General features: G+C 36.9%; 1 protein-coding gene across 4 annotated transcripts in view; it reads right to left on the bottom strand.

Annotated features, from left to right (window-relative positions):
* Positions 1 to 27,500, bottom strand: part of LOC145246048 (atrial natriuretic peptide receptor 1-like) — a 1,646,502-nt gene that overhangs the window by 974,404 nt on the left and 644,598 nt on the right. For all 4 annotated transcript variants that reach the window (XM_080107889.1, XM_080107890.1, XM_080107891.1 and 1 more), the window contains one exon: positions 7,018 to 7,207. In XM_080107889.1, coding sequence (XP_079964015.1) covers positions 7,018 to 7,207 — 190 coding nt within the window. The remainder of the gene's footprint in view (positions 1 to 7,017; positions 7,208 to 27,500) is intronic.

Raw genomic sequence — 27,500 nt, 5'->3', positions numbered from 1 at the left:
CAATTTATCTATTTATTTGTTGTTATTTATCCTCCTACAAATAAATAGGATCTCCCGATCGAATACTTTATAATTTGGAAACAGTTACACACTACGCACGTTAAAGGTACTATTATATTAATATATAGATGCTACTTCTATTTTTTTTACAATGGTCATAAACATTTCCGGTGCTCTCCCAATATGTGATCTTCTGAATAATGCGATTTAACCGATTTTTTGTTACTTCTCTCTATCGTTAAGATTAGGGTTCACTCCTAAACTATTTAAACCATGTTTTTGATATTTGATGGTAGATAATATATTAGAATATATACAGCTCGTTAGACTAAATATTGGATTAGAAAACATTCAGAAGAGCATCATAATAATCTTATTAAAACTATGATCAAATTATCCCTTAACACTATAATCATCACAGGACACTCCGAAGATAAGGATGTTCTACGGTTATTAAAATATTTTGCAGTTGTATTATTGAACGGTTACTAAGCGCAGCAGTTTAGAAATTCATGACGGAAAAGTGATGGACAAATAAAGAATAAAGACAGGTATCGAAAAACAGCACCAAGACAAAGTTAATTAACAAGCTAAATGTAATTGCAATGTTAAAAAGAGAAAAAAAAATGCCGATCCTGGTTTTTATTTCTTTCTTTCCAGTTTTATTTTTATGAATTACGAAAGCAAAGTGTAAAGGTTACGTTACATAAGCACATTATTCTATCTTCTTCACCACGTCTCATTCCAGGCGTCCTGTCTTTAACGTCATATTCTGTCACGAAGTTCTTATTCTAAATTTTATAATTCACAACCAACAAGACTATCAGCAAAATCCAGTCTCTTAACTATAGAGCATATTAGATAGTTAGGAATAGGTATAGAAGTGAAGCTTTGTAGGTGTTTTTCTTCTATAATTTATATATTTACCCACAAGACGTGCGTGTACTATATAATTTCTCATTTTCTTTTATATACATTGCCCGGGTTTTTTTAGGTGTGTGTTGAGCAAAAAAAAAAAAAAAAAAAAAAAAAAAAAAAAAAAAAGTAGTAGTAGCCTGTGAAGGGGGAAAAGAATAGGAAAAACGTGACGTATGTGCTGCTGCGCCCATCACCCAACCGGAAGTGGCAAAGGTTTAAATAAAGGCTAGTCAATCGAAAAGAGATGATGACTTTCGAAAATATCGCCGAAAAAAGCGACCCCTCCCTGGAGAAAGTGCCCAGTTGAGGATGAAGTAATTAATGTTTTTAGTCAATTTCTCGATATTTGTCGTCCGAAGAATCCAGCTTCAAAACGGTTGCGATCTCATAAAAATCCATCACCTCTGTCAAAAATTTTAGACATACATACATACATTTAAACAGACAGGTGAGATTTATATCATACAGTAATGTACTTTTTATGTACTATCAGTGTCCAGATGTTTAATAATTATATTTTCTTTAAGCGATGAATTTCTCGTTCAGAATATATAAAACTTACGACACCAGCGAACATATTTAGTTGCACAATAATCTAATTTCGCTATGAAAATGCAGTTCATACAAACACAATTTTATGTTTGTTTTAAAAGAATACACAATTTTATATTATTTAAGTACTACTTGTTCAGCATAGAATAGGCATATTTCGCCAGGAAATATAACCCCGTTACTTTACACTCAATTGAAACGAAACAAAAAAGAACACAATTCAGCTATTATACCACATCCCGCGTATCGACAATGTAAACATTGTGCCAAAGTCTTATCTAAGCTCGCAACTAGATATTTTATGAAATTATTCTCGATGTTATGCAATAGAAATATTGATTACCCAAAACTATTATACTAACTAAAAGAATACAAACTTTCATATTATTTAAGTGTTACATCTTCAGCATAGAATAGGCACATATTTACACTCAAATCAAAGGAAACAAAAGAGAACATAACACTGCGTATTAGCAACGTAAACATTGTGCTAAAATATCTGAGCCCTCATCTAGATATTTAATGAAAGTATTCTCGATCTTATGCAATATAAATATTGATAATCTAACACTATTATACTAACTAGGCGAAGGTTTTGAATAGTGGTTATAATCAGCAAATAACATTAAAATCGTATATTAAACTTAAAATAATATATTAAATAATCCGAATAAAAATTTCGGAAACATGTTGACTTTTAACGAACTTTCCTTGTCATGGGATTTAGGATATTGGAATATGTGTCAAGTAGCGACCTTTTACACTTAACGGAACCGAAATTGACGCTATATATTCAAAACCTTCGCCTAGTTAGTTGATTGATTACTTATTCATTTTAATGGTTTATTATTAAATGATCGATTTCATTTTACTATTACGTTGACTTTTATATACGCATAGGTTCTACATTCTGTACAATTACGTAGAATTTAAGATGAAAAGCTTTTAGCACACGGAAATAGGCATATCTCTATCTCTTAATATCTATATATATAAGTTACCTTGTCGGTGTGTCTGAAAATATCTCTACTAAACACTTATTTGAAAATTTTATCAATAGATTGGAAATTTGATACATAGGGTGTGTGGACCTGCAGCACACTTTCGAGTTGGTATTGTTAAGTGTCAAATTTTAAAACAAAACAGCTGACTTTTGCAGAAGTAGTCGACTAAACCAGTTACATGCACAAATCTAACGTTATTTTTTTAAAAATATTTACATGGATATGGACGTAGTTCAGAGGCTATGGAATGGCTCTAGTTTTGGTTTAGGCTGAAGGCACCCAAGTCGTATTTTTTTTAACTTTTTGTATGACTATTATATATATTAGGTATAATGTAATATCTGATAAAGAACTGGCTCGATACTTATAAATCCGTAATATGTATGCATTTAAATATCGTGTTTAAGTGTATCTCACGACGGAGCAATGCAAGGTAGCTGTCTAGTATATATATATATATTAAGCAGACGCACCTAATTATTAAATTGGTTGCATGATGTTTAACTTAAAGAACTGCATCATATAATTTAAATGCATTCATAAATATTATGATTTTGTTTTGAGGGAAGTGGACCCACACATGTTTGCTAGCCGGGAGATGACTTCAATTAATGTCCATGCCAGAATTGTTTTTAGCGAAGGCTTTTAACCTGATCACTCCAATTTAGAAAATTATTGAAATGCCAATTTATATTTAGAAATAAAAATTAAAAAGGAGAAAACAAAAATTTCCCTCATTAGAAATCACCAAATGTCATCATGGCGTTAATGAGATTTCTAAATCTGGAGCAATTTTTCCCACTGAATCTCTATTCTCAAATTAGGCATCTCATGTAAATTGATGATTGGAGCGGGGTAAATCGTATAGTTCATGTGTCGTTGTGACTTCGTAGGCGAAAAGGTTAAGCTTTCACAATATTTCCGATGTGACTTGACACAAAACAAACTCATTAAATTAGCGACTAGCAAATCAAAACGCCCTACTTGAAACAAGTTGTGTACATTTAAAAATGGGAAATTAATACCGTGGCTTATGCGATGTTTTTTTCTTGAATTCATAAAACACAGAAAAATATTCTAACACCTATAACCTTAAATGTAAGCGAACATGTAACATAACGTATAATGTAAAACACATGATGTGCTTTGTGGTTATTACAAATATCCTATAAAAATTCACCTCTCAAAATGCAAACTCTGTGCACTGTGGTAGATGTCGTAGCAATATGGTACTATCCAAATTACCTAATTAAGAAGGCTGTTGTGTGAATCCAGGAGTCGTTGTTATTGTAATGCTGTTCGGGTTACAACACTTTGTTTGCAGTTCCAGTCGCAAAGTAGACAAAGAATTAAAAAAAAAAATTCACTTCAACTCGCTTTTTCTTTGTAACAACGATATTTATTTCCTCACTGTTACGATCGGCATACAACCCACGTGATCGTCTTCCCGAACGTATCCACGCTTCTAACGTGATCTCGAACGTTATTGCGTCTTGTGCTCCACGTTTTGAATGTGATCGTTCTCTTTGTTTTATAGACTTTTTTCTTTACCGGTTAATTAATTTCGCATGCACTTGTATACACGGGTCCGCGATATGTTACAGTCATAAGAATCCGTAGTTCTGTGGTCGCTCTTAATTTTGCATATGGAAACCAAAGATTTGCCAGGTGTCAGACTGCAAATACACGAAGGAAAAGTCACAGTGTTGCATTTTAACCATTCCTTTGTGTATTATCAGTTAAGTCCCATCTGACTTCGTATGCAAACTCTGAATTGGTCTCAGTGTCGTGAGTAAACCCCTGAAAACTAATAGGTTCACGAATAGTCGAGGTAGTCAGACGTATTTAAATTTAACGGAAGAAAGTACACTAAGTATGTCGTAGCACATTGTAAAACAAGGATAGAGATATTACACTGCAGCGATAGGACAGAGGCTTGAGATGAGTACATATTGCAAAATCTAAAAAAAGACGGAGAGACTCGTGGTTGGTGCAGTGACTTTGATCTGCCACAAACACTCAATTCATAGACGAAACGAAAATAAACCCATCAGTTGAAATCTTTTGTTACAAGTATATGCTTTTTTTTTATTTGCTATGTTTCATAATTTTCCGGTTGGAAATTTATTGAGTTTCATTATTCCCTCAAATTACATTGCGAGATTCGTTTTTCTTATAACAGAAAATACTGAAAAAAATATTTTCAAAACTTGTGCAGTTGTTGTGCACGTTTTTTTTAAAATTATTTTTTGCATATTGCTACTTAGGGTCACCACCGTTGAAACTAAACTTATTTCTTACCACACAATATTCTGATATGGTTGTCACTTCATTTTATGTAAATCTATTTCTATCGTGTGTTTATTTGTCGTTCAATTGCAAGTTTGATCTTTATCATATCTTTTATGACTATATCCGCCGTTGCCACTTTAATCATCTGACAACACTGTAAGTCTCATTTTCTATCGGATGAAGATCGAAAACATGTATAGTAATAGATAAAGGTCGCGGCTATGGAAGGATGGGGGTAAAATCAGTTTAGGCATAAAAATAGTTTTATGTCGCTGTGTTTGTTATATATTGATAAATGAGAAATTATTTCAATTTAAAACCCATTGAGTATTATGCATGTAAACTTGAAAAAAAACACGCCTGAAAAGTGTAAACATTATGTGCGACCAAGACCGCCAACCCCCAATATTTCCTTCTGTATCAGAAAACACGCTATGTGATATACGTATATCTGTACGTGATGTTGCGAAGCTAATCAAAAACCTTGATTCGAGTAAAGCAACTGGCCCTGATGGTATTCCAATTATAGTACTCAAAAAACTTCAACCTGAACTAGCGCCCATACTTACAAAACTGTTTAAACGTTGTCTTAAGGAGAATAGTTTCCCATCTCCCTGGAAAATCTCATCAGTATGCCCTGTATTTAAGAATTCAGGTGATCGCTCATCCCCCTCTCAGTACAGGCCAATAAGTCTCCTGTGCGTCATGAGTAAGTTGCTAGAATCTGTGTTAAATACAGAAGTAATCAAACATCTCAACAAAAATAAACTTCTTAGTGACACTCAATATGGTTTCCGTTCTGCTAGATCTACAGCAGATGTCCTTACAGTTATATCGCATAGGATTAGCAAATCTCTCGACGGTGGCAATCTTTCTAGGGCAATTGCTCTTGACATATCTAAAGCCTTTGATAGGGTATGGCATAAAGGTTTACTTCATAAGATCGCTAGCTATGGTATAGCTGGAAAAGTCTTCTCAATTATTAAATCATTTCTTTCTGATAGGTTCATAAGAGTAGTAGTTGAGGGGCAAAAATCAGAAGCTCACAGTATAAATGCCGGTGTCCCTCAGGGATCCATCCTGGGCCCAACTCTTTTCCTGATCTACATTAATGATCTTCCAAATCATATCCTTACATCATTTGTAGACATTTATGCTGACGACACTACCATTTATGGTACCACATCTAAGACAGTAAATGACCAAGTTCTCTCCAATTCTCTCTCCTCTGATCTTGAGCACGTAGTACAATGGGGAAAGGAGTGGCTGGTTACTTTTAATGCATCTAAAACCAAGCTTCTCTCTTTACATCATCAACATTCTAATTCACATTTGTCATCAATTGAAATGAATGGCTCTCGTCTTCAGGCGGTCTCAAGTTTTGACAAGCTTCTGGGCTTGACCATTACTCCTGATCTTAAATGGAACACGTATATCAAATCTGTTGCCAAGGCCGCTGGAAAAATGGTGGGATCTTTCTATCGATTCGGTAGATATCTCACTGCTGATGCAATTCTCTATCTATATAAGAGCCAGGTGCGTCCAAGGATGGAATACTGTTGCCACATCTGGGCAGGAGCTGCTAGAAAGGACTTGTCCTGCCTTGATAGAGTTCAAAATAGACTTCGTAGCCTCGTAGGAGATGTCCTTTTCTCCTCCTTGCAACCTCTATCTCACAGAAGAGATGTTGCGAGTTTGTCTCTGATGTATCGTTATTTTCATGGAAAGTGTTCAACTGAGCTTCAATCTATGGTCCCCCCTCGCCAAACTTACACAAGAAACACTCGTCTAGCTGTAAACACTATCAATAATTTCCCCCACTCTTTATCTGTGCCTAAACCTAAACGTAGATTCCATGAACAAAGCTTCTTTCTTAGAACTGCACGCCTGTGGAATTGTCTTCCGTTTTCCTGCTTTCCGGCTGACTACAATATGGTTGTGTTCAAGTCTAAAGTAAATAAGTTCTTGATGAGCCGTTCCATATAAGTTATTAAATTTACCAAATTTTCATTACTAATGATTACTATATTGACCAATTTCTACTGTACACTCTTTAACCCTTATCCTTGAGTGGCCTCTGGGCCTTGATAATGTGGTGATGCCGTTGTAAAAAAAAAAAAAAAAAAGCAAATTCAAATTAAGTTTGCGACCAAATTTAACCTGATGTGTAATTTCTCTTCATGTAATGTTAACACTTACAATCGTTGTTTTCTCAAGTTTAGATGCTAACACAATTAAATATTAAACTTACCTCTTCCTTTCCATACGTGAAATTGCTTCCATTCGACTGGGCTCGCCTTTTGACTTCTTCTGAGAACATTCTGTATGCAGGACTGTCTGGTTTTCGGAGTGTTACCGTCATTAAGGCCTGAAACGCCTGTTTGGCAATATCGTTTCGGGTGTCGTTCTCGCGGTACCATGGTTTATCTGATTTGGCATTGCTGTTAAACAAAGAAAAGAAAATAAATGTTATTAGACGAAAAGCTAAATTTCTCTCTCATATACATATATATATATATATATATATATATATATATATATATATATATATATACATGTGTATATACTCGGCGTTGTCATGTCGAATCTGCTATGACGTCATCACAGAAAAAGCAATACCAAACATAACTAAATCATATATGACGTCCTGTTATGAGGTCATCTCGTATGCTGTAATGTATGACATGCGAACTAACAAACGTACAAACAAGCAAACCGACAGAAAGAAATCTGGATTTATTATAATATAACCACCATACTATAAACAAATCCTTTATCGTCAAATTTTCTCAATATATCCCCACCAAGCGTTTAATACCTTGTGGTTTGAGTTGTCCCCCTTTGCAAATTGGCCGGTTGGAGAAATGGAAAACTAGATGGCTCTGTGTGGTTTGAGTTGTCCCCCTTTGCAAATTGGCTGTTTGGAGAAATGGAAAACTGGATGGCTCTGTGTGGTTTGAGTTGTCCCACTTTGCAAATTGGCTGTTTGCAGAAATGGAAAACCAGATGGCTCTGTTTGATAGTCAATTTGCATAAGTGGAGAAATGGGCAGCGTATAAACGGTACATTTTTTAAATAGGCGTGAAGAGCGCAGAAAGTGAAACGACAGTTGGAAGAAGTGACGGCGAATTATTTTTGGACGTTGAAGAGCTCGATCTTTTGGAAGGAACAGCTGTGTCTTATATATATATTTTTTTAATTTCTTTTTTTTTGTCTACTTCACTACATACCTTACAGGAAAAAAAGAATACACATTCTACAAGAATGAACAGAAAGTTACACCTAAAACATCTATGGTATTAAGATCAAATCGGCAGACAAGGGAGAATATATAGCCATCATGGACATGTAAATATAAATATATCGAAGCAGCGGAAACCCAACTCAAAGACACACATTTATACAAAGAAGACCCGATTTTTAGCTATAAATAAGAACTGATTGATCTTATACAATGTCTTGTTTCCTGTATCTCTAAAATCATCACTTTCTTCACCCTTACTAACTCTAAAGCAGCAAATTTCTACAACACTCTCAAACTCCACAAACTCACAATCTTTTAAAAAATAAATGCGCTACAAAGAAAGCATGTTATTGACCTTTGACATATGAAAGTGTACAGGCCTGTAAAGCATTCCTTCTTCACAAAAATTTCCCTCATGATAAAATATAAGACATTTGCAACCTAACACTTCATTCTTAAACACAGCAACTTTCAATTCAACAAGAAAAAATATCCCCAACTCAAAGAAACCGCTATGGACACTAAAATGGTTCCTAGCTATTTATATTTATACCTATTCTAGAAAGTAAACACTTCCAAACTTCCTCCTCGAGCGCTCTCACTATTGTCAATATATTGATGACATTTTCTTTATATTGCCACAGTTTCACTAACAGAGGACTTCCACAAATACATCAACAATTTTAATAACACTATAAAGTTTACGACGGACACTCATATCCATTTTTTTTACACAGTGATCACCACTTATCAAGGCCTGGAAGCCACTCAGGGATAAGGGTTATTGCAAATGCATTACATTAGTGTGGAGATTTGATGAAGTGTTTACTTAAGGGGGCGGTTCATTAGGAATTTGTTAACATTGGACTTGAATACATCCAATTCGTAGTCCGGTGGGAAGCAGGCAGACGGAACAGAGTTCCGCAGGCGTGCAGTTCTAAGAAAGAAGCTTTGTTCATGGAATCCGCGTTTTGATTTAGGCACAGATATAGAGTGGGGGAAATTTTTCACAGTGGATTCAGCTAGATGGGTGTTTTTCGTGAAAGATTGGCGAGGGGGGACCAGAGATTGGAGTTCAGACGAGCACCTGCCATGGAAATAACGATAAAAAAAGGATAGGCTCGCAACGTCTCTTCTGTGGGAGACAGGTTGCAGGGTAGAGAAAAGGGCACCCCCCACTAAGCCACGAAGTCTATTTTGTACTCTGTCAAGGCAGGATAGGCTGTTTTTAGCAGCTCCTGCCCAGATATGGCAACAGTATTCCATCCTTGGACGTACTTGGCTTTTATATAGATAGAGAATTGCATCAGTAGTGAGATCTCTTCTCGAGCGGTAGAAGGATATCACCATCTTTCCAGCGACCTTGGCAACAAACTTGATGTACGTGTTCCATTTCAGATCAGGAGTAAAGGTCAAACCCAGAAGCTTGTCAAAACACGGGGCCTCACCCAGACGAGAGCCATCCATCAACACCCGGAGAAGGTCGCAGGTTGTAGTGACCGAAACGTTGTGCTTATAACACCCAAGATGAGAATAACAGTCCGAATAATTAACCTAGAACTTTCAATAACATAGAGATTAACCCTACCGTGAAGTTCATCTTTAACCTTTCACCCATTAACGCAATCCAACAGCAATCCAACCTTGCAGTCCTCACCCGCTCACGTAAACACACACAAAACACACGGCAAATGTAATAAACTGGGACGCCTTATATGCACACACATAAACGCCACACATTGTTCAGCGTACCAGAAATCAACATTCAACTCAAATCGCAGCATTTGACATATAAACAGTTTTAACGTACTTTATTAATATATTGCTACATTTGTAACAACGTAGAATATCTTGGGGAAATATTGAAACCATTTGGATCGACCTTAAGACAACAATTCGACAAAAATCTGCCTTCGCCCCACTAGTTTTTTTATTACATTTTCACCCCAAACAAGGCACGTTGCCACTTTATGTAGGGGGCTACTATCAGGGCCCAAGTTGCAGAGGTACTATGTAGGGAGTTTAGCAGCAAGATGTCTTTACATTACACTTGAACTTCTGCATGTCAGTACAGTTGGGGAAGCTGGAAACTAACATAGGTTTTATGCTTCATTCACGGCTCATAACTTTCTAGAAGCATACGTGATTATATATATATATATATATATATATATATATATATATATGAGATAATTTACCCGGTGTTACCCGGCAAGCTTTACTTTTATTTCGACCCTTTTTACATTTTTGCTATGGCGTCATATATGACGTCATCACATATGACTTCATCATATTGTCGTCTGCTATGTCGCCATATACAAGGTGGAACCATAAACGTGTTGCCCTAAAGAAAATAACACTCCAGCTTTATTTTAAAGCTTTTATTGGAAAAAAAATTAAGGTGACTTTATGATGTAATGGAATAACCTAACATCCCTTCATAGATGAAATGAACTATACTCTCTCACGTGACTGAGAGTGAAGGAAAAAAAGACAGGAAGAGAATAAGATAAGATGTCGAGTAACTCTTATGTCACCTGTATTCCCTTGTAAATAAAACCCCTTTGTCTTTCACCATAACCCCGTGTTTTTTGCTGTATTCTTATTTAAATAAGGATATAACAAATGGCGACAAGATTCGAACTCACAAAAAGAAAACTTTAAGCAAAAAATATTGGAAAACGAAGAGAAGAAAATACTGCACGGATAAATTCAACTACTGAAAAAAAAAGCTAAGACACACAAAAAGTTACATTTTTTTAATCAAGTCTGTTACGGTCTTACTGAAAAAAAAGAGAAATTGGCATTTCACGAAGCACTGAAAGGAATAATTTTTGAATGTGTATTTCAAATTTCTTTTGTTTCATGAAAAGAAAAAAATACGGCGGAAAAAACGCGTGTCGGCTGTGTTTCAGCGTCAATTTCTTGGATGTTGCAAAAACGTTGTCTAGAAAAGAATGTTTTTTTTTGGTTTAAAAATATATTCAGTGAATTTATTTAATGCTGTGTGTATGTACTGTGAACCTTTGTTTTATTCCTGTGTTTTAAAAAATATTCTTTGACCTGGAACAATTAGCCGAGTTTACAAAAACGATACAATTAGCACTGGCAGATCAGCAAAGTCAGATGGGATTTTTACAAAAAGAACAGTTAAAACAAAGTGACGTATTTAAACAATATTAATGAAACAAGAAAAAACTTCGGAAGGAACTGCAAATTCGCTGACAGAATTTTTATATGAACCAACTAAATGCTTAACGTTTCCAGCATATTATCGTAGATACGAAAATATTTTTTTCCAAACGATGTCAGGGCTGGTCGGATGAAGAAAACATTTTACTGTTGCAAAAACTGGGTTACCATGAAAGTATCAAGTATACAAATGTTATACTCCCAAGGAAACCCGATTATATTTCTTTTAAAGAGACTACAGAAATTTTATCGAACATTTTCGGGGAATGGGATAGCTTATTTTATACTAGTAATAGGTGTTTAAATATTTTGAAACAAGATGATGAAGACTTTATCGCATATGCTGGGAGAGTAAATGTCCAATGCGAGATATTTAAGTTGAAAGACCTAAAAGAGGACATGTTTAAATGCTTGATATTTGTGCAAGGGTTAGCATCCTCGAAGAATAAAGAGATTCGTTCTAGGATATTATCCATTATGAACCAAGACATAGAAATAACCTTATAGAAAGTTACTGAGGAATGCCAGAAACTGTTTAATTTCAAACAGGATAATACTAGTATCGAAGAGAAAATTGTTGACAAATACAAAGGGTAAAGCAAGGTAACCACTATGTAAAAAAAAATACTGTAAGACGTGTGGAGGAAAGAATCACTTCACAAAAGAGTGCTACTTCAAAAGCAAAACATGCTATAAGTGCGGGTGTAATGGACACAAGTCAACAGTATGCAAAAAGGAGAAATATTGTAAGCCTGAAATAAAGACCATTGATTCTAAAAAAGAGTCCATGTATGGTAAAAAAGGAAATGTATTGAAGTTAGAATTAATGGCCGGAAAGTAAACTGTCTTTTGGATACTGGAAGTGACATGTCCTTAATTAGTTTATGTGTTAAGTCGTGGAGGTTGCATGTAGTGTGTGTTGGGGTTGGGCAGGGGGATTGGCCGATTATTGGGTGGTTATGTGGGATGAGGTTATGTGGTGTTTAGAGTTGGTGGTGATGTGGGGTATGTTTTATTTGTTGTATTAAGGGGTTTTCTTAGGAGGAGGCGGTAAGGTGGTGTGGGGTGTGGGGGAGTTATTGAGGGGGTTTGTTTGAGGGTATGTCATGGTAGTTGTGGTGGGTGGTTGTATTGGATATATAATTAGGGGGATTTAAGGTGGTGTTGTCTAAGGGATGTTTTAGAGAGATGTATAGTTGCTAAGCAGGTGGGGTGTGTAATGCCTACAGTTTATGGTGATTTCCTGTTTTTGTTTAGTAATTTGTCTCTGTCTTTAAAATTGGAGATAAGGGGTTTCTCGTTTAGGCAGAGGAGACATGGGGAGTTTAGGGATTTACATGTGCTGGATTTTCTAACGATTTCCCATTTAATGGTTGGTGTAAAATTATTTTGGGTTAGATGTAGATAGTGGGTAGTTAGTGAGGTTTTGTTAGGGTGGTTAGGGTTTGTGAAAGAGCATTTATGTACTCTGAATCTATTCTTAAATGAGGTGCCAGCCAGGCCAATATACTATTTTTTGTCGTTTGGGATTTCTTTAGGTGCGATTGTGGCTTTATATACTACTTCTGTTTGTAGGCATTCTTGATTAAGTGGGCATACCGATTTGTTGTTGCAGTTGCACTTGTTCGTGTTGTTTGTATTTTCGTCTTTGTTAAGTATTTTTCTGTTATGTTTTTTGATTATTTGTTCTAGATTGTCCATACAACTGTAGCTGAGTTTAATTGTGTTTTTGTTGAAGATTTTGTTAGTACGTGGCTGGGTGGGAAGTGGTTGTTTATTAGTTGGAAGAATTTAGTACCAAGTTTTGTTTTGACCATTGTATTGAGGGGGGAGCAAATTATTTTCCTACTTCTATTTCTCTTGTTGTCGGTATTGGGTGGATTTGGTTTAATGTAATTGAAGGTAGATTTTGAGTGACCACTTTCCTTGAGTGCATTTTCGTAGGAGGGTTTATATTTGTTAAAAAATTCGAGTTTGGAAGAGTTGGTGTTAAGTCTTTTTTCGATAGATGTGGGGATGAACTTTATATGTTTTGGGTAGTTTGGTAGTGGGTGTATATAGAGTGGATAGGTGTTGTCTTTGATGTAGGTTCGTATTTATTGCTTGAGAGGTTGAGACTTACATCGAGGAAGTTGACGGTTTTTATGTTGGATTTGATGTCTAGTTTTAGTCCTATTCTCTTCATTTCTTTAGTTAACGTTTTCTTTATATTTTCGCATTTGGGGCCATTTGAGTTTTCAACTATTATGAGGCCATCGTCTCTATATAGTCCTATGTTTTTGTTATTTATAGTGTTTGTAAGGTCGTATAGAATGAAGAGACCGACAAGATCAGTTGCTTCTACTGAGTCTGCCGCTCAAATAATTAACAAAATAAAAACTAAAAATAAATGAACCGAATCATAGCCCCCCCGCCTCCAAACATATGCGAACACCCAACAAGTCAAAACATACTTACCAAGAAATTATCTCACTAACAAGACGCATAAAAACTCGAATTGTAAAGTAACCCCCTCCTCCCACTCCCACATATTCCCCTTCCCCTCCATGTATCCGTATGTCCTTAGCCACACCAGAAATGAACTTCCCAGATCCTCACCCACAAGTTCCTTAAACCCCAAAACTAAAACATTATCGACATACCAAGCGCCCCCTCCCACCTTCCCCTTATTCCCTTCCTCCCTTTTTTCCGCCCTCCTCGCCCCCACGATCTCATTCACTCTCTCATCCCAAAATAGCGAACATTTCTGTAAAATCTGAGGATGCTACAGACGGCCAAAAAAACGGCCGAGTAGCTGAAACAATAATGTAACTTAACAGAAAGATACTGTAATAAAAATAAAACATATATATGTGTGTGTGTGTGTGTGTGTGTGTGTGTGTGTGTGTGTGTGTGTGTGTGTGTGTGTGTGTGTATGTGTGTGTTGTTGAAGATCAGACTATTAATAAATTTTGGTGTATGTTTTTTTTTTAATATTATTTCGACACGCCGAGCAAGTATGCAAATCTCAGGTAATATTACACCTAATGTGTTTTCCACCATTTCAAGCGCTCTTATACGGTGCTTTTAGGAAAATATAAACTTTGATAACGATTGAGATGATCGAACCGTCTGATATGGCAAAAAAAAAAAAAGGCCAGGAGTAATCATTAAATAAAAAAGATTATTTTTTTCTATTAATTCTTTTTTTATCCTTTTTGAATAAAGGATTTCACTTCTGGCAGGCACTGGCTTATGTAATTTCCATATTTATCATAAGTGAAAGTATTTCCAATGATTCGTCGGCAGAATAGATTTATCTTATCGATTTGGAAAACAAATTATACATTACCTATATTTTATAACCTATATTGTTACAATTTGTAAAGTTATGATAATAATTAACTAACATTTTAAGATGTTACTACTAGTAGTTAAGCTTATTTTATTAGTTTTTATTATTAACGTTTCTAGTATTTTAACTTTTTTTTACATTGTAGTCACCACTTATCAAGGCCCGGAGGCCACTCGAGGATAATGTTCATTGCAGTACAGTAATCAATGGAATAATATCGTAGTAATCCTTAGTAATGGGGATCTGATAAAGTGAATTACTTAAGGGGCGGTTCGTCAGGAATTTGTTATTCTTGGACTTGAAGACCTCCAATTTGTAGTCAGGTGGGAAACAGACAAACGGAAGAGAGTTCCACAGGCGGGCACTTCTAAGAAAGAAACTTTGTTCATAGAATCTACGTTTAGGCACAGACAAAGAGTGGGGGAAATTATTGACAGTGGTTTCAGCTAGACGGGTGTTTTCCATAAAGCGCATTCCCCACTAAGCTACGAGGTCTGTTTTGTACTCTGTCAAGGCAGGATAAACTGTTTTTAGCACCTCCTGTCCAGATGTGGCAACAGTACTCTATCCGTGGACGTACTTTGCTTTTATATAGATAGAGAATTGTATCAGCAGTGAGATATCTACTGGAGCGGTAGAAGCATCCCACCATTTTCCCAGTGATTTTGGCAACAGATTTGATGTACGTGTTCCATTTCGGGTCAGGAGTAAAGTTCAATCTAAGAAGTCTCTTAAAACATGGAGCCTCCCCAAGACGAGAGCCATCCATTTCAGTTGATGCCAAATGGGGATCAGAGCGTTGATGATGTAAAGATAGAAGCAATTATACTGAAGCTGGAAATCTTGCGAAGTAGGCCTTTATGCCATACCTTATCGAAGGCCTTTGATATGTCAAAAGCAATTGCCCTAGAAAAAAGCCTTTGTCAAGAGATTCACTCATCGCATCAGATTTAACCGTTAGCACATCTGCTGTAGATCTAGTAGAACGGAAACCATACTGCATGTCACTAAGGTTATCTCTGCTGAGGTGGTTGACTACTTTATTTAATATGGATTTCAGCAACTTACTCATGACACACAGGAAACTTATTGGTCTGTACTGAGAGAGAGATGACCTATCACCTGAATTTTTAAATACAAGGCATACTGATGAGGTTTTCCAGGGTGTTGGGAAGCAATTCTCTTTAAGACAACGCTTAAACAGGTTTGTAAGTATGGGGGCAAGTTCTGGTCGAGGTTTTTCAACACTATAATTGGAATGCCGTCAGGGCCAGTTGCTTTACTGGGATCAAGGTTCTTTATTAGCTTGGCGACATCACGCACAGATATTTGTGTTACATAGCGTGTTGTCTGTTATAGGAGGAAATACGGGGAGTTGATGGCCTTGGTCGCATAGGGTAGAATTAGCTGCAAAGTTCTTGGTAAATAGTTTGTCTTTGTCTGATGCTGACGAGATGACCGGTCCATTGATGATGGTTGGGATAGAACGCACGCTTCTGTTCAGGATCCTGTTTGCTATTTGCAAAAACTGGTGGGGACCAAGCCGCTGCTCAGCTACTTTGGATTTAACGGGGTGAGCATATGTCTTTCTTTAATTTTTATATGACTCTTTTACAGTGGTTGCTTGCAGCCCTGAAAGCAGCTTTAGTCTCAGTATATCTACGTCGATAGCTATGAAAAAGGATATCTGTACGCGATGTCAGCAGCACATTCTGCAGAGAACCATGGCTAGCTGTAAGGTTTTTGTTGGAATTTTTAGGATGGTATGAATCGATCTATATCTACAATTATATTAATGGTCTGTTTAAGTATAGCTGTGTCGTCAACTAAAATCTTCATGAATTGTGACAGAGGACAAGAATGTTGATTACTCAAGTAGTTAAATATAGCACTGTTTTGGGAGCGATGCATTGTTAATCTCTTCGACAAAATAGTGCTAGTCAAACCTAGTTGTATGTTTTCAACTTTCTTGTCAGAAACACAGTCCCTAAAGGACGTTTGAATTCATAAACTAAGTTAGTCCTATTCGGATATATGATAAATATCGAGATTACATCAGCTAGTTCTTAATTTGCAAGTTGGAAAGAATCAAAAATAGAGTTAATAGACAAAACGTCTATTTTTATTTAATGAAAAATGCATAGATAAATACATAGAGATATTTTGGTATAATATGTTTACTGTACCCATGCGTGTTTTTATATATCTCTTTAATTATAACATAATACTTAATTTTTCTATAATAAATAGGTGGTTTTCTTTGTACCGATAGGCCATTTTTATTTATGGACAATTACTTATCACCGTTTGCCGTCACGTGACCAGTGTTTCCAATTCAGCGGTTTTCCCGCTAAATCTGAAGATTTCGTTTGCAATCTAGCTGGGAATTCTTTCGACCCCACACACTCGCAATTTTAGATTAAAAAATAAAGTAAAGCGCTTAGAAATACTTTAAAACATAAAATAAACTCATTCATGTAAGTAAAAAAAGTACCTTTGGTAAAAATTATTTATTGGTTATTTGTGTTGTTTTTCACCTTTTTTTTCAGCTAACCATTCTTAAATCTCGCTATAAAATCGATTTTTCCAAGCACATTTTAGGGGGGCATTCCAACCTTCGTAGTTTTGTTTAAAATACGATCTAAGCAAGCTCCCTTAGTCAAAAATTCTAAAAAGCAACAAATTTTATACCAAATACAGTAGAATTTAATTATCTACCAACCTAAATACTTTATACATGCTAAAACAAAGTTTTTTTTTTGTTTTTTTTATTTTTCTAATTTCCAAATATTTTGTTCAAAGTAGATTTTACACACTGAAAAAAGAAAAACTACAAACAAATGTCTGCTTATCGCTTAAGGAGTAAGGAGGCTTAATTTCTCAAAAGTTGTAAACAAATGACTAGGTGTATCAGAATTTTTGTATGTAATTTTTACACCCCTAACACGAACCTGCGAATGAAATATAAAAAAAAACTCGTAATTTCTCTTTTTAAAGTGGTTTGTTTATTTTCATTATGGATTATACTTCCAAAATAAACTATTAAAGTTGTATAAAAAGTAATAGAAATATTATTTTTTAAAAAACAGTAATGAAATTAATTGAATTTTACGAGCTCAGTATTTTCAATTTTTAAACTTTAAAAATCTATCAAAATTTTTCTATTGATTCAATTTTTACGATATTCTCAGGGTCAATGTGAAATTTTATGCTCTTTCCGATAAACCGAATATAATATTTTAGACAAACGTTTTTTTTATTCAAGCCCCCCACTTTCAAATGTCTATTAAAAAGTAAATAATTTACTCAGAAAAATTTTATATATCACAAATTGAAGATAAAAGATCAATAAATAATATATTAAAATTTAAAACAAAATAAGTAGTGTTTTTTAGAAATTTACCTCTAAAGTCCGAAGTTTAAAACCTTTTTTTAAACACAGGTTATGATTTTTTTTTAATGAAACCTTGGTTCTTGCTCCTTTAATTTAAAAAAAAAATGGGGTTTGAATTATATTTTTCGAGTAGTTATAAGCTTGGAAAGACAGGGGGCCGAATTAATTCACGCCTCCCATTTTCAAATGTCTATTAAAAAGTAAATAATTTACTCAGCAAAGTTTTATATATCACAAATTGAAGAGAAAAGATCAATAAATAATATATTCAAATTTAAAACAAAAAAGTAGTGTTTTTTTAGAAATTTACCTGTAAAGTCCGAAGTTTAAAACCTTTCTTTTAAACCACGTTGTTTGTTTTGTGTGTGTGTGTTTTTTTTAAAATGAAACATTGGCCCTTGCTCGTTTAATTGAAAAAATAGGGCTTGAATTACATTTTTCGAGGAAAACGGGGTGGAATTATTCAATATTTTTCACGAAATTTCTGACACAGCTAACATATGACTTATCTATTACAAACCCTAAGTTCGAATTGCACTCCCAAATTTAGAGTTAGTGATAGTCATAGATTTTTTATACAATTTTCTAAGAGTGAAGTCCCCAATGATTAAACGACATGCAACCAGTTAATTGTTGGAAAGACAACTTTTAATAAAAGAAATGAAATAAAAATAACTTAAACACAGTTTCAGCACGTATAAAAGATACTTAAATTTTACTTCATTTGGTATCAGGTATTTTTGTTATTGTTTACAATTTTTCGAATATTAATTATTTTACACAAATGATTGTGTTGTTCCTACTTACTTGCCTCCCCCAAGAGCCGTCATTCATGATTTTACTTATTTTTACTAATTTTTAGATGTTTATTTTATTTAATTGTCAGCAGGAAACAACTTTTTTAGATGCAGCATATGCTAACACTTCAGCGAAGTTTACTGCATTTGTTTTTTAGCAAACATCATTAACACAAAGTTTTCCACTTTATTTATTTTTTTGCATAATTAATGATGAAAGTATGTTTTCTATTTTTCTTAACATCTGTGGAAAAAATAATTTGTACAGTCTCTTGAAAAACAAATCAAACTTTTCTATACTTTCACCTAACTATTTACAATGTTCATATAAAGCATTCATCTGTTCTTTTTATGATAAAAATTCCGTTTTCAAAAAGAAACGTTTACTGCCAAATTTCTTTAAAAAAAAACAAAAAAAAAACTGCAAGTTTTCCTGAAACAAAAAACAAAACTTTCACCTAACAATTTATGGTAAATTTTTTTTTTTTTGGAGGGGAGGTGGAAAAACTTTTATTGATAAAAAAAACTGCAAAAATAATAAAAGTAAATAAACGAACAAAATGCAATTTTTCTTGAGGAATGTGTTCCATTTTAAAAAACTGAGCCACAGCAACGCGTGACCGGGTACAGCTAGGGTATATATATATATATATATATATATATATATATATATATATATATAGAGAGAGAGAGAGAGAGAGAGAAAGAAACGTGTACATGTCCTCTGTCCCAAAATATCACACTATGGTATAACTAACTTGTTACGTTTCTAAAATCTGAAGATGAGGACTGATTGTTCACTTTATTTCAGACTACTGCTTTTATCTTGAGTGTTATCTTCACAACGTTTTGGTCGATGTAACATCCAACATTTTTCACCTGTGTCTTATCAAACTCGCGAATTTTTTTTGTCGAACGGAATTACCTATAATTAAATCGACATGTGCTTTTTTGTTCATTGTAAACAGAAAAATGTGCCATTATATACGTTACCGCTAAGATCATACGTTGTCCTGGATTGAATCAGATACATGATTGTTTTTTCTTTCACTATATAGATAACATTCTTTTCTTTACTGCCGCTCCCCCTACTTTGTTCTCTAAGATAAAGTTTAGAACATGTCTCTGAATTACTGTCTTTATATGTGGTTTAAATCACATTAAAATCTGATAAAATTATTTGAAGATTTAAGGGGATTCTGTTTTCAGAGCTCATTAGGGGATTGGGCAATGCAGATTCATTATCTCGAAATAAAGATTTAGGACCACTCGTATTGTCTCCTGTAGTAGATTTTATACTAATGATTTAACTATAATCAATGTATATGATTGAAATTCTAAAAGAGTCCTGCCCTCATCTCATCCTTCGAGTGCACTTTAATATTTAGTACCAATTCTATTGTGTTTCTGAGAAAAAGAAAACATTACGTAAGAAAACGTTTTTTAGATTTTATGTACATAATATACTTTTTATGCAAAACACGGGAAGGCATTGGCACACACACACACACACATTATTCAGCTAGTTGGGTTTTTTTTTCAAATTAAACCTATAAACAAAGAAAGATCGATATTTGGCTGAAGCTATCTATTTGTTGCTTTAGTTATTTAACTTACAAAATATACTTCCCTGTAACTCTCAGCTTTATCTCGTATTTAAAGTTGCTTGCAAAACTTAATATCCTACTGATTACGTTCTATTCCGTATATATAGGCAATTCATATAGTAAAATTGTGTTATATATCAGGTTGACCTAGTAACAGAATAAGCAAAGTCGAGAATCATATGTTCAGTGAAAATCGCATGTAACTTCCGTTGGGGAAGTACGAGCTGAATAGCAGAAAAAAAGGTCACGCGATTCTAAACAATTTTAATCCATTGTCTTGATGAAAGTAGGGCATCAACACAGTCAACGTTTAGACAAACTTGTGAGGAGAAAACACAGCCGAGCATGGTAGGCATTGGCTAACTACGTTTATAATTTACAAATAGTTTCTTACTGGCTCGATTTCTATTTCATCTGGAAATGCGTCTATTCCCAGTCACTCTGCACGACGAGGCCATTGAAACAAAATCCTTTAACCAATCTGTTTCTAATTTTGTATTATAGTTTTATATATTACTCTCTCACTCTCTTTCTTTCTCTATATATTATTTCATGTATAGACACAAAATCGCAAGTGATATACTATGTTGTGTATAGATTATCAGCATTTAATTAAGTAGAGGTTAATACTCGAGTAAAGATTAGCAATAATATAATGAAAACATTATTGCAAATAAGAATAACAGGAACTTAGCATGATTATTCTTCATTGCAAGGAAACATAGTGTCCTTTGTGTGGCTGATTTTGATAAATAAACTTTGTTATTATATAATATATATATATATATATATATATATATGTGTGTGTGTGTATATATATACACACACGGGTGTATATATATATATATATATATATATATATATATATATATATATATATATATATATATACACTAGCGTTTTAGTCCGGCGTTGACCGGTTGTTTGGAACTGTGTGCTGAGCAAAAAAAAGGGGTCACTTTTTTTAAAACTTTGACCCCTATTATGACCCCTTAACATTTATTGTTTTGGGCTCGAATAAAGTTATTAAGTTAAACACAGATACAAGGAACTTACATATAAATTTCAATTATTTGGATCCAAAATTGTCAGAGGAGTTTGGTAGAGTTCTCAAAAGTCAAATTGTTGAACTTTGACCCCTTAACAAAATTTCGGGCCGAAAACCGATCACTAAGATTTTCCCAAATCTCAGTACCCGGTATATCAAATTTCGAGTATGTAAACTGAAAATTGACAGAGTTATTGTATAGGGAAATGTAGACACACACACACGTTCACTTTTATAGATATGCTAGCATTTCAGCCCGCCGTTGCCCGGGTGTATGGATGTGTATGTTGAGCAAAAAAAAAAACAAACAAACAAGAAAAGCAGTCAATTTTTTTAACTTCGACCCCTATTATAACCCCTTAACATTTATTGTTTTGGGCTCAAATCAAGTTATTAAGTTAGATCCATGTCCAAGGAACCTATATCTACAATTTCAAGTGTTTGGATACAAAATTGTCGGAAAAGTTTGGTAGAGTTCTCAAAGGTCAAATCGTTGAACTTTGACCCGTTAACAGCTAAAGTTCTGACCGAAAACCGATCAGAAAGATTTTTCCAAATATCAGTACCCTGAATATCAAATGTTGAGTCGTTAGACTGAAAATTGACAGAGTTATTGCGTAGGAAAATGTACACACAGAGACAGGTTCACTTTTATAGATATATAGATAGATTAAATAAAAATATATAGGTATACATAAATATATATGGAAACAATTTTGTGTTTACTCTAAACTCTTTACGCAAATATTATGCAAGTATAAATCATGTAGAATATCTGCAAGAATATAATTACACGTAATAGTTTACAAAAGATGATCATCCCATCAGAAAACCGAGAAACTAATAGGGAATTAATTAAAATGAATGTTTAAAAGCATATGAAAATTAGCTAGATCTTTAGCAAGTGAATGAAATGATTGCGTGACACTGCTGTCCGAACTTTCACTTTCTGGTTACCACTTGACGCATCTTCTCTCCACTCCAAAACGAACTTCTGCAACTTTAGCTTTTCTCTCCCCGAATCCGACTTTTCTCTTCTACAAATACAACTTCTCTGCTCGCAATCTAACTTCAGAATGCCTTCCTTCCCCAAATCACTCCTCTTTTATCTCCAATCAGGAGCATCTCATTTGCACACCTCGTGGTCACCCTGTAGGCATATAAAGAAACAGGGCAGCCATATTTGTTTCTTTCTTCTTCATTATGAACACGAGGTAAGCCACACAAAAACGCGGTCGGTCGTTCTTGTTTCTTTTTCCTTCATTTACACCACACGCCCCCCTGATCTTCGAGATCAATAGGATACTTCGTAATCCTCCATCCAAGCAGGTCGCCTCCTCTCACGTCGAGGCCTCTGGGGGACAACTTCTCGGGGGTTAACGTTTTCAGGTTCACTACAACGCGGGCTTTAGTCAGGTCGAGCAGCATCATTTGCTTCTCGGTGGCCCTCGATTTCCTCCTCTTCACTGCCCTCACTGCATACCGGCAATGTCACGCGACGCAGGTCTAAGATATGCCGGGGAACGCCATTCATCATCACATTGTTCTTCGACTGCAATCCTGTTACGACCCCTCTTTTCCAACGAGTGGTACACTGTGCATTGGGGGATTTCACCCACACCTCTTCACCTACTTTGATAGTGGCTTCTTCACTCTCAATTCCTGCTGTTTTGTTGCACGGATGCCGCCACTTATATGTGAAAACGGCCCTATGAGGCACAGTTGTCTCATCTTGTTTAGTCTTCGGCGAGATGTTATACCAAAACACCGCCTCTATGGGTGATACGTTGCTTTTTTCCGCAGCGGCTTTAATGGTGCGATGATTCCTCTCCACTATTCCGTTGCCACTCGGCCGATACGCTGCTCTGAAAAATTGCCTTACTCCCCACTTATCGCACACCCTTTAAAGGCTTCTGATCGGAAAGCGGGGCCATTGTCCATTAACAGTTCCTCAACCGGCCCTCTCTCCAAAAATATCTCCTCGATGACCCCTCCGATCGCCCATGCAGCTTCTGCCCTGATCTCTCTCCAGATGGCAAACCTTCCCGGTCCACAGTCGACCATCGACAGATACAATTTGTGGCGATAGTGCGTCACATCAATGGCCAATCGCTTCCAGTCCTCCGCAACGTGTAGCTCTCCTGCTTCGTGTCTGGACAGTCCAGGGTCAATTGATTGGCACTCTCGACAGTTCTCCACCACCTCCCTAACCTCCTCCTCGGTGGTCTCCGCATCTCTGGCTAGGAATAACGTTCGTTCTCGACCAAAGTGGTGCATTTCGTGTGACTCTTTGACTTCTTCCCCTGCACAGCATACCGAGGAGACCTCCTTTCCCTCCTGCAGCCAGGCCTTCTTCACGCGTGTCATGGAATCCGCCTTGTTTTTTCTGACGGGACCAACACAACAGATACTCTCAACTGGAATTCCGCTATCAGGTCGGTGAGCGCTCCGAGTCTGCGCTTGATCAGCATTTCCGCAGCACCCCTGGTCTTAACTCTCTTGTTGCCAGTTACTGCCGACCGAATCCACGACGCTACCGTTGCCGAATCGGTTTTGACTTCAATTATTTTCAATCCCCATTTCAGGGCCAGATTGATTCCTTTTATAGCGGCATCTAGTTCTGCTACGTTGATATGGGAGAAGTCGTTGTTTTTTCTTAGCCACGCCGCATCCTCCACAGTTACACCTCCTATCTCTAGTACGACGCCCAACGCCAGGTTACTGGCATCGCACCAAACCACACCCGCGTCTTCGCCGCTGACATACCATTTCCCTTTCACTGGGTCCTCATTCCTCACTCTCGCAATGACTTCTTGCATCATGTCCATGATCTCCTTCGTCACACGGCCCTCCCAGCCATCAGTGCCTGTTTGTCGTTTAATAAAGCTGCATACTATCCTGAGCCAGCCAGCGATAGGATAGTGCCCGACCAGCCTCCCGCAGACTGAGAAGAGTTCTCGCCTCGTCAGCTCAGATCCGACTTCGGGTATTGCATTCCCTCGTTCGAAGACAAGGCTTTCTTTTCCATCTCGCCTTAGTTTCAGCCCCAGCACCGCTCCTCCATCTAGGGCCTCCGCCGGTTTTGCAGTTAACCCATACTTCTCGACATGGCTTCTTACTTTCTCTGCTGTCATCTCTGCCTCCTCCACCAGGATGTCGTCAATGTACGAACTAGTGGCCTCCTCCACTGTACAGTGTTTGCTCAGCACTGTCTTCAGCACGGCAGTCATAATTTTGGGGGCTGAACTCAGCCCAAAGCCTAACCTCGTCAGACAATACACCCGCCCCTTGTACCGGACCAGTTGGTACTGCCAGAGTTTTTCATCTACATGGATCTGCAGATATGCCGATTTCAGATCGACAATCTTAGTGGCCCGCCCCATTCTTCTCCATTTCCTCATGACCTCCTCACATACGTCGATCCCCGTTCCAGTGTGGCAGGCTACGTGTCTGTTCAATTCCCTAAAATCCAGCACGGGCCTTATCTTGTTTATGGTAGGCTGAACAACCGCCAGTAGTGGCTACACTCCTTTTTCTTCCCCTGTCCACGGTTTCAGAATTCCTTCTTTTATCCACCTCTCCCCTTCTTCCTCGAATCCTTTTTTTATTTCTCCTCGCAGGGTGTTTTCGTAGCAGCCCACCTTATTCTGTAGTTCTGGGGCCCCGGAGATCCATTTCCATTCCACCGTCCACCTCACGCCATCAAACTTCGCTAAGGAATCTTTGTCCTCAATGCAGCAAACCTCCGGTTTTGGGGTTCTGACGGTTCTATCACCTTCCACTCCTGCCATCCCCACTGCGCCGAGACGTCCAAACGTCACTTGGCCCCCTCTTAACGTAGCGCCCCCCAGTCGGTTAATTGCACTCATACCTATAATCACGTCGACACCACCGACCAGATTATTCAACACTAGGGCTTGCAGTCCAATGGGCACCCCTTGCACCATTACTTCCGCTGTCGTCTCTCCTAGGCATTTCACATCCCTGCCATCCACGGTCCTAATAATCCTGGATCCGCTCCATGACCTCGCGACATTCCTCGCTAACAACGTTGTAGTGCAGCCTGTGTCGACAAGGGCTTTGGCTCTCTTCCCATTGACTACCACCGGTAATCGAGGCAATGTTCCATCATGCGTCATTTCCACACAGAAGGGGTAACCACTGGCGCAATAGCTCCCCTTCACTCGTTTCCCTGGTCCCGTGCAGCAACACAATAGCGGCTAATATGCCCCACTTGTCCACATCGGTAGCACGTGATCCCCAGTCTCGGCTCTTTGCAGTCCTTGATCAGATGAGGACCCTGGCACCGGAAACACTTGATGGCAGGTCTCCCCTCCTGTCGCCTCGCCGGCTGCCTCTCATTCAAGTGAGGCCTCATGCACATATTTCCACTCACAGCTGCAGCCACGATTGGGCTTTTAACATTTTTCACTAGGACTCTGGCGTGGACCAAGAGATGGTCCACTTCCATAGAATGGATCCCCGTGATTCTCTGCATGTTCGCAGAGATTTCCTCTGGGAAGCCGTTCACTAGGTACAGCTTTACCGTCATCTCCAGGCTCCTCCCCACGTAACCAGCCAAACCTGCCAGTCTCCTGATCTCTGCCGTAAAGACGTCAACGGACTCGCCGGTCAACCTCAAACTTGACAGCTTGCCAAGTGCTTCAAATGGGCCCTCCGCGAAGGCCAATTTCAGCCTTTGCTCCACTAAGGCAAGGTCTTCCTTGTCTTCATCTCGGATCTGCTGGTAAATCGTGAAGGCTTCGCCCTCTAAGTATAGCGGCAGCAAGGTGACCACATCTTCTATCTTTTGCAGCTTCGCCACCATTTTTAATTTCTCCAGCCACTTAATCAAGTCACCCTCCTCAGTAAAGGGTCTCAACATCTGAGTGCTCAGTCTCCACTCAGCCATGTTAATTTGCTTGATGGGCCGAAATAGCTTGTCGATTGCGTGACACTGCTGTCCGAACTTTCACTTTCTGGTTACCACTTGACGCGTCTTCTCTCCACTCCAAAACGAACTTCTTCAACTTTAGCTTTTCTCTCCCCGAATCCGACTTTTCGCTTCTACAAATACAACTTCTCTGCTCGCAATCTAACATCAGAATGCCTTCTTTCCCCAAATCACTCCTCTTTTATCTCCAATCAGGAGCATCTCATTTGCATACCTCGTGGTCACCCTGTAGGCATATAAAGAAACAGGGCAGCCATTTTTGTTTCTTTCTTCTTCATTATGAAAACGAGGTAAGCCACACAAAAACGCGGTCGGTCGTTCTTGTTTCTTTTTTCTTCATTTACACCACAACAACCAAGATATAAGAAAATTGTACTTTCTTTTTAAATAAATAGAAAAGAGGGTGTTTTATATGAATATCAATACATACAAAAGAAACACGAATTTATCGGAATATAGACTAGCAGTTCCTCCCGGCTTTGCTCGGGTCCTATGTACTGTTCATAACTTTATAGTGCATATGTATATATATATATATAAAAAGTGTGATATGTACGGTAGGGAAGTGTAGACAGACAGACATTTTCACTTTTATATATAGATGTTGGACACAATATATAATAATGATTTTAAAAGTAAAAAAAGAAGACTCGTGCGGCATCACTGAAAATCGAAACCAAAACGTTCAACTCACGATTTATATTTGTCTGTCGCCATTTACAATGCAAGGCTAAAAATTAAAACATGAACCAATATCTACTACATTATGCATTCGTAATGCCGGCGTTCGACCTTCACCTGGCAATTTTTCCGGGCTAAAACACAAAAATAAAGTTCCGCATGGATTCAAATATCTTATATATGAAGTTTCATGTCTGTAGACCCAAACTCTAGGAGGAGTTTGGTAGGCAAAATTTGTTAAACAAAAATATATACGTATACATAAATATATGGAAACAGTTTTGTGTTTACTATACACTTTTTACGCAAATATGCAAGTAAAATTATGTAGAATATCTGCATGAATATAATTACACGTAACAGTTAAGTAAAGATGGTCATCCTATAAGTAAACCGAATAAACTAATGGGGCATTAATTAAAATGAATGCTTAAAAGAATATGTAAATTAGCTAGATTTTTTTCTAATGAATTTTCCACAACC

The sequence above is a fragment of the Euprymna scolopes genome, chromosome 23, assembly GCF_053919585.1.
Source record: "Euprymna scolopes isolate OS-2025 chromosome 23, ASM5391958v1, whole genome shotgun sequence".
NCBI classification, from domain to species: Eukaryota; Metazoa; Mollusca; class Cephalopoda; order Sepiida; family Sepiolidae; genus Euprymna; species Euprymna scolopes.
The sequence above is the reverse complement of the archived record's forward strand: the minus strand, read 5'-3'. Positions and strand labels throughout refer to the sequence as shown.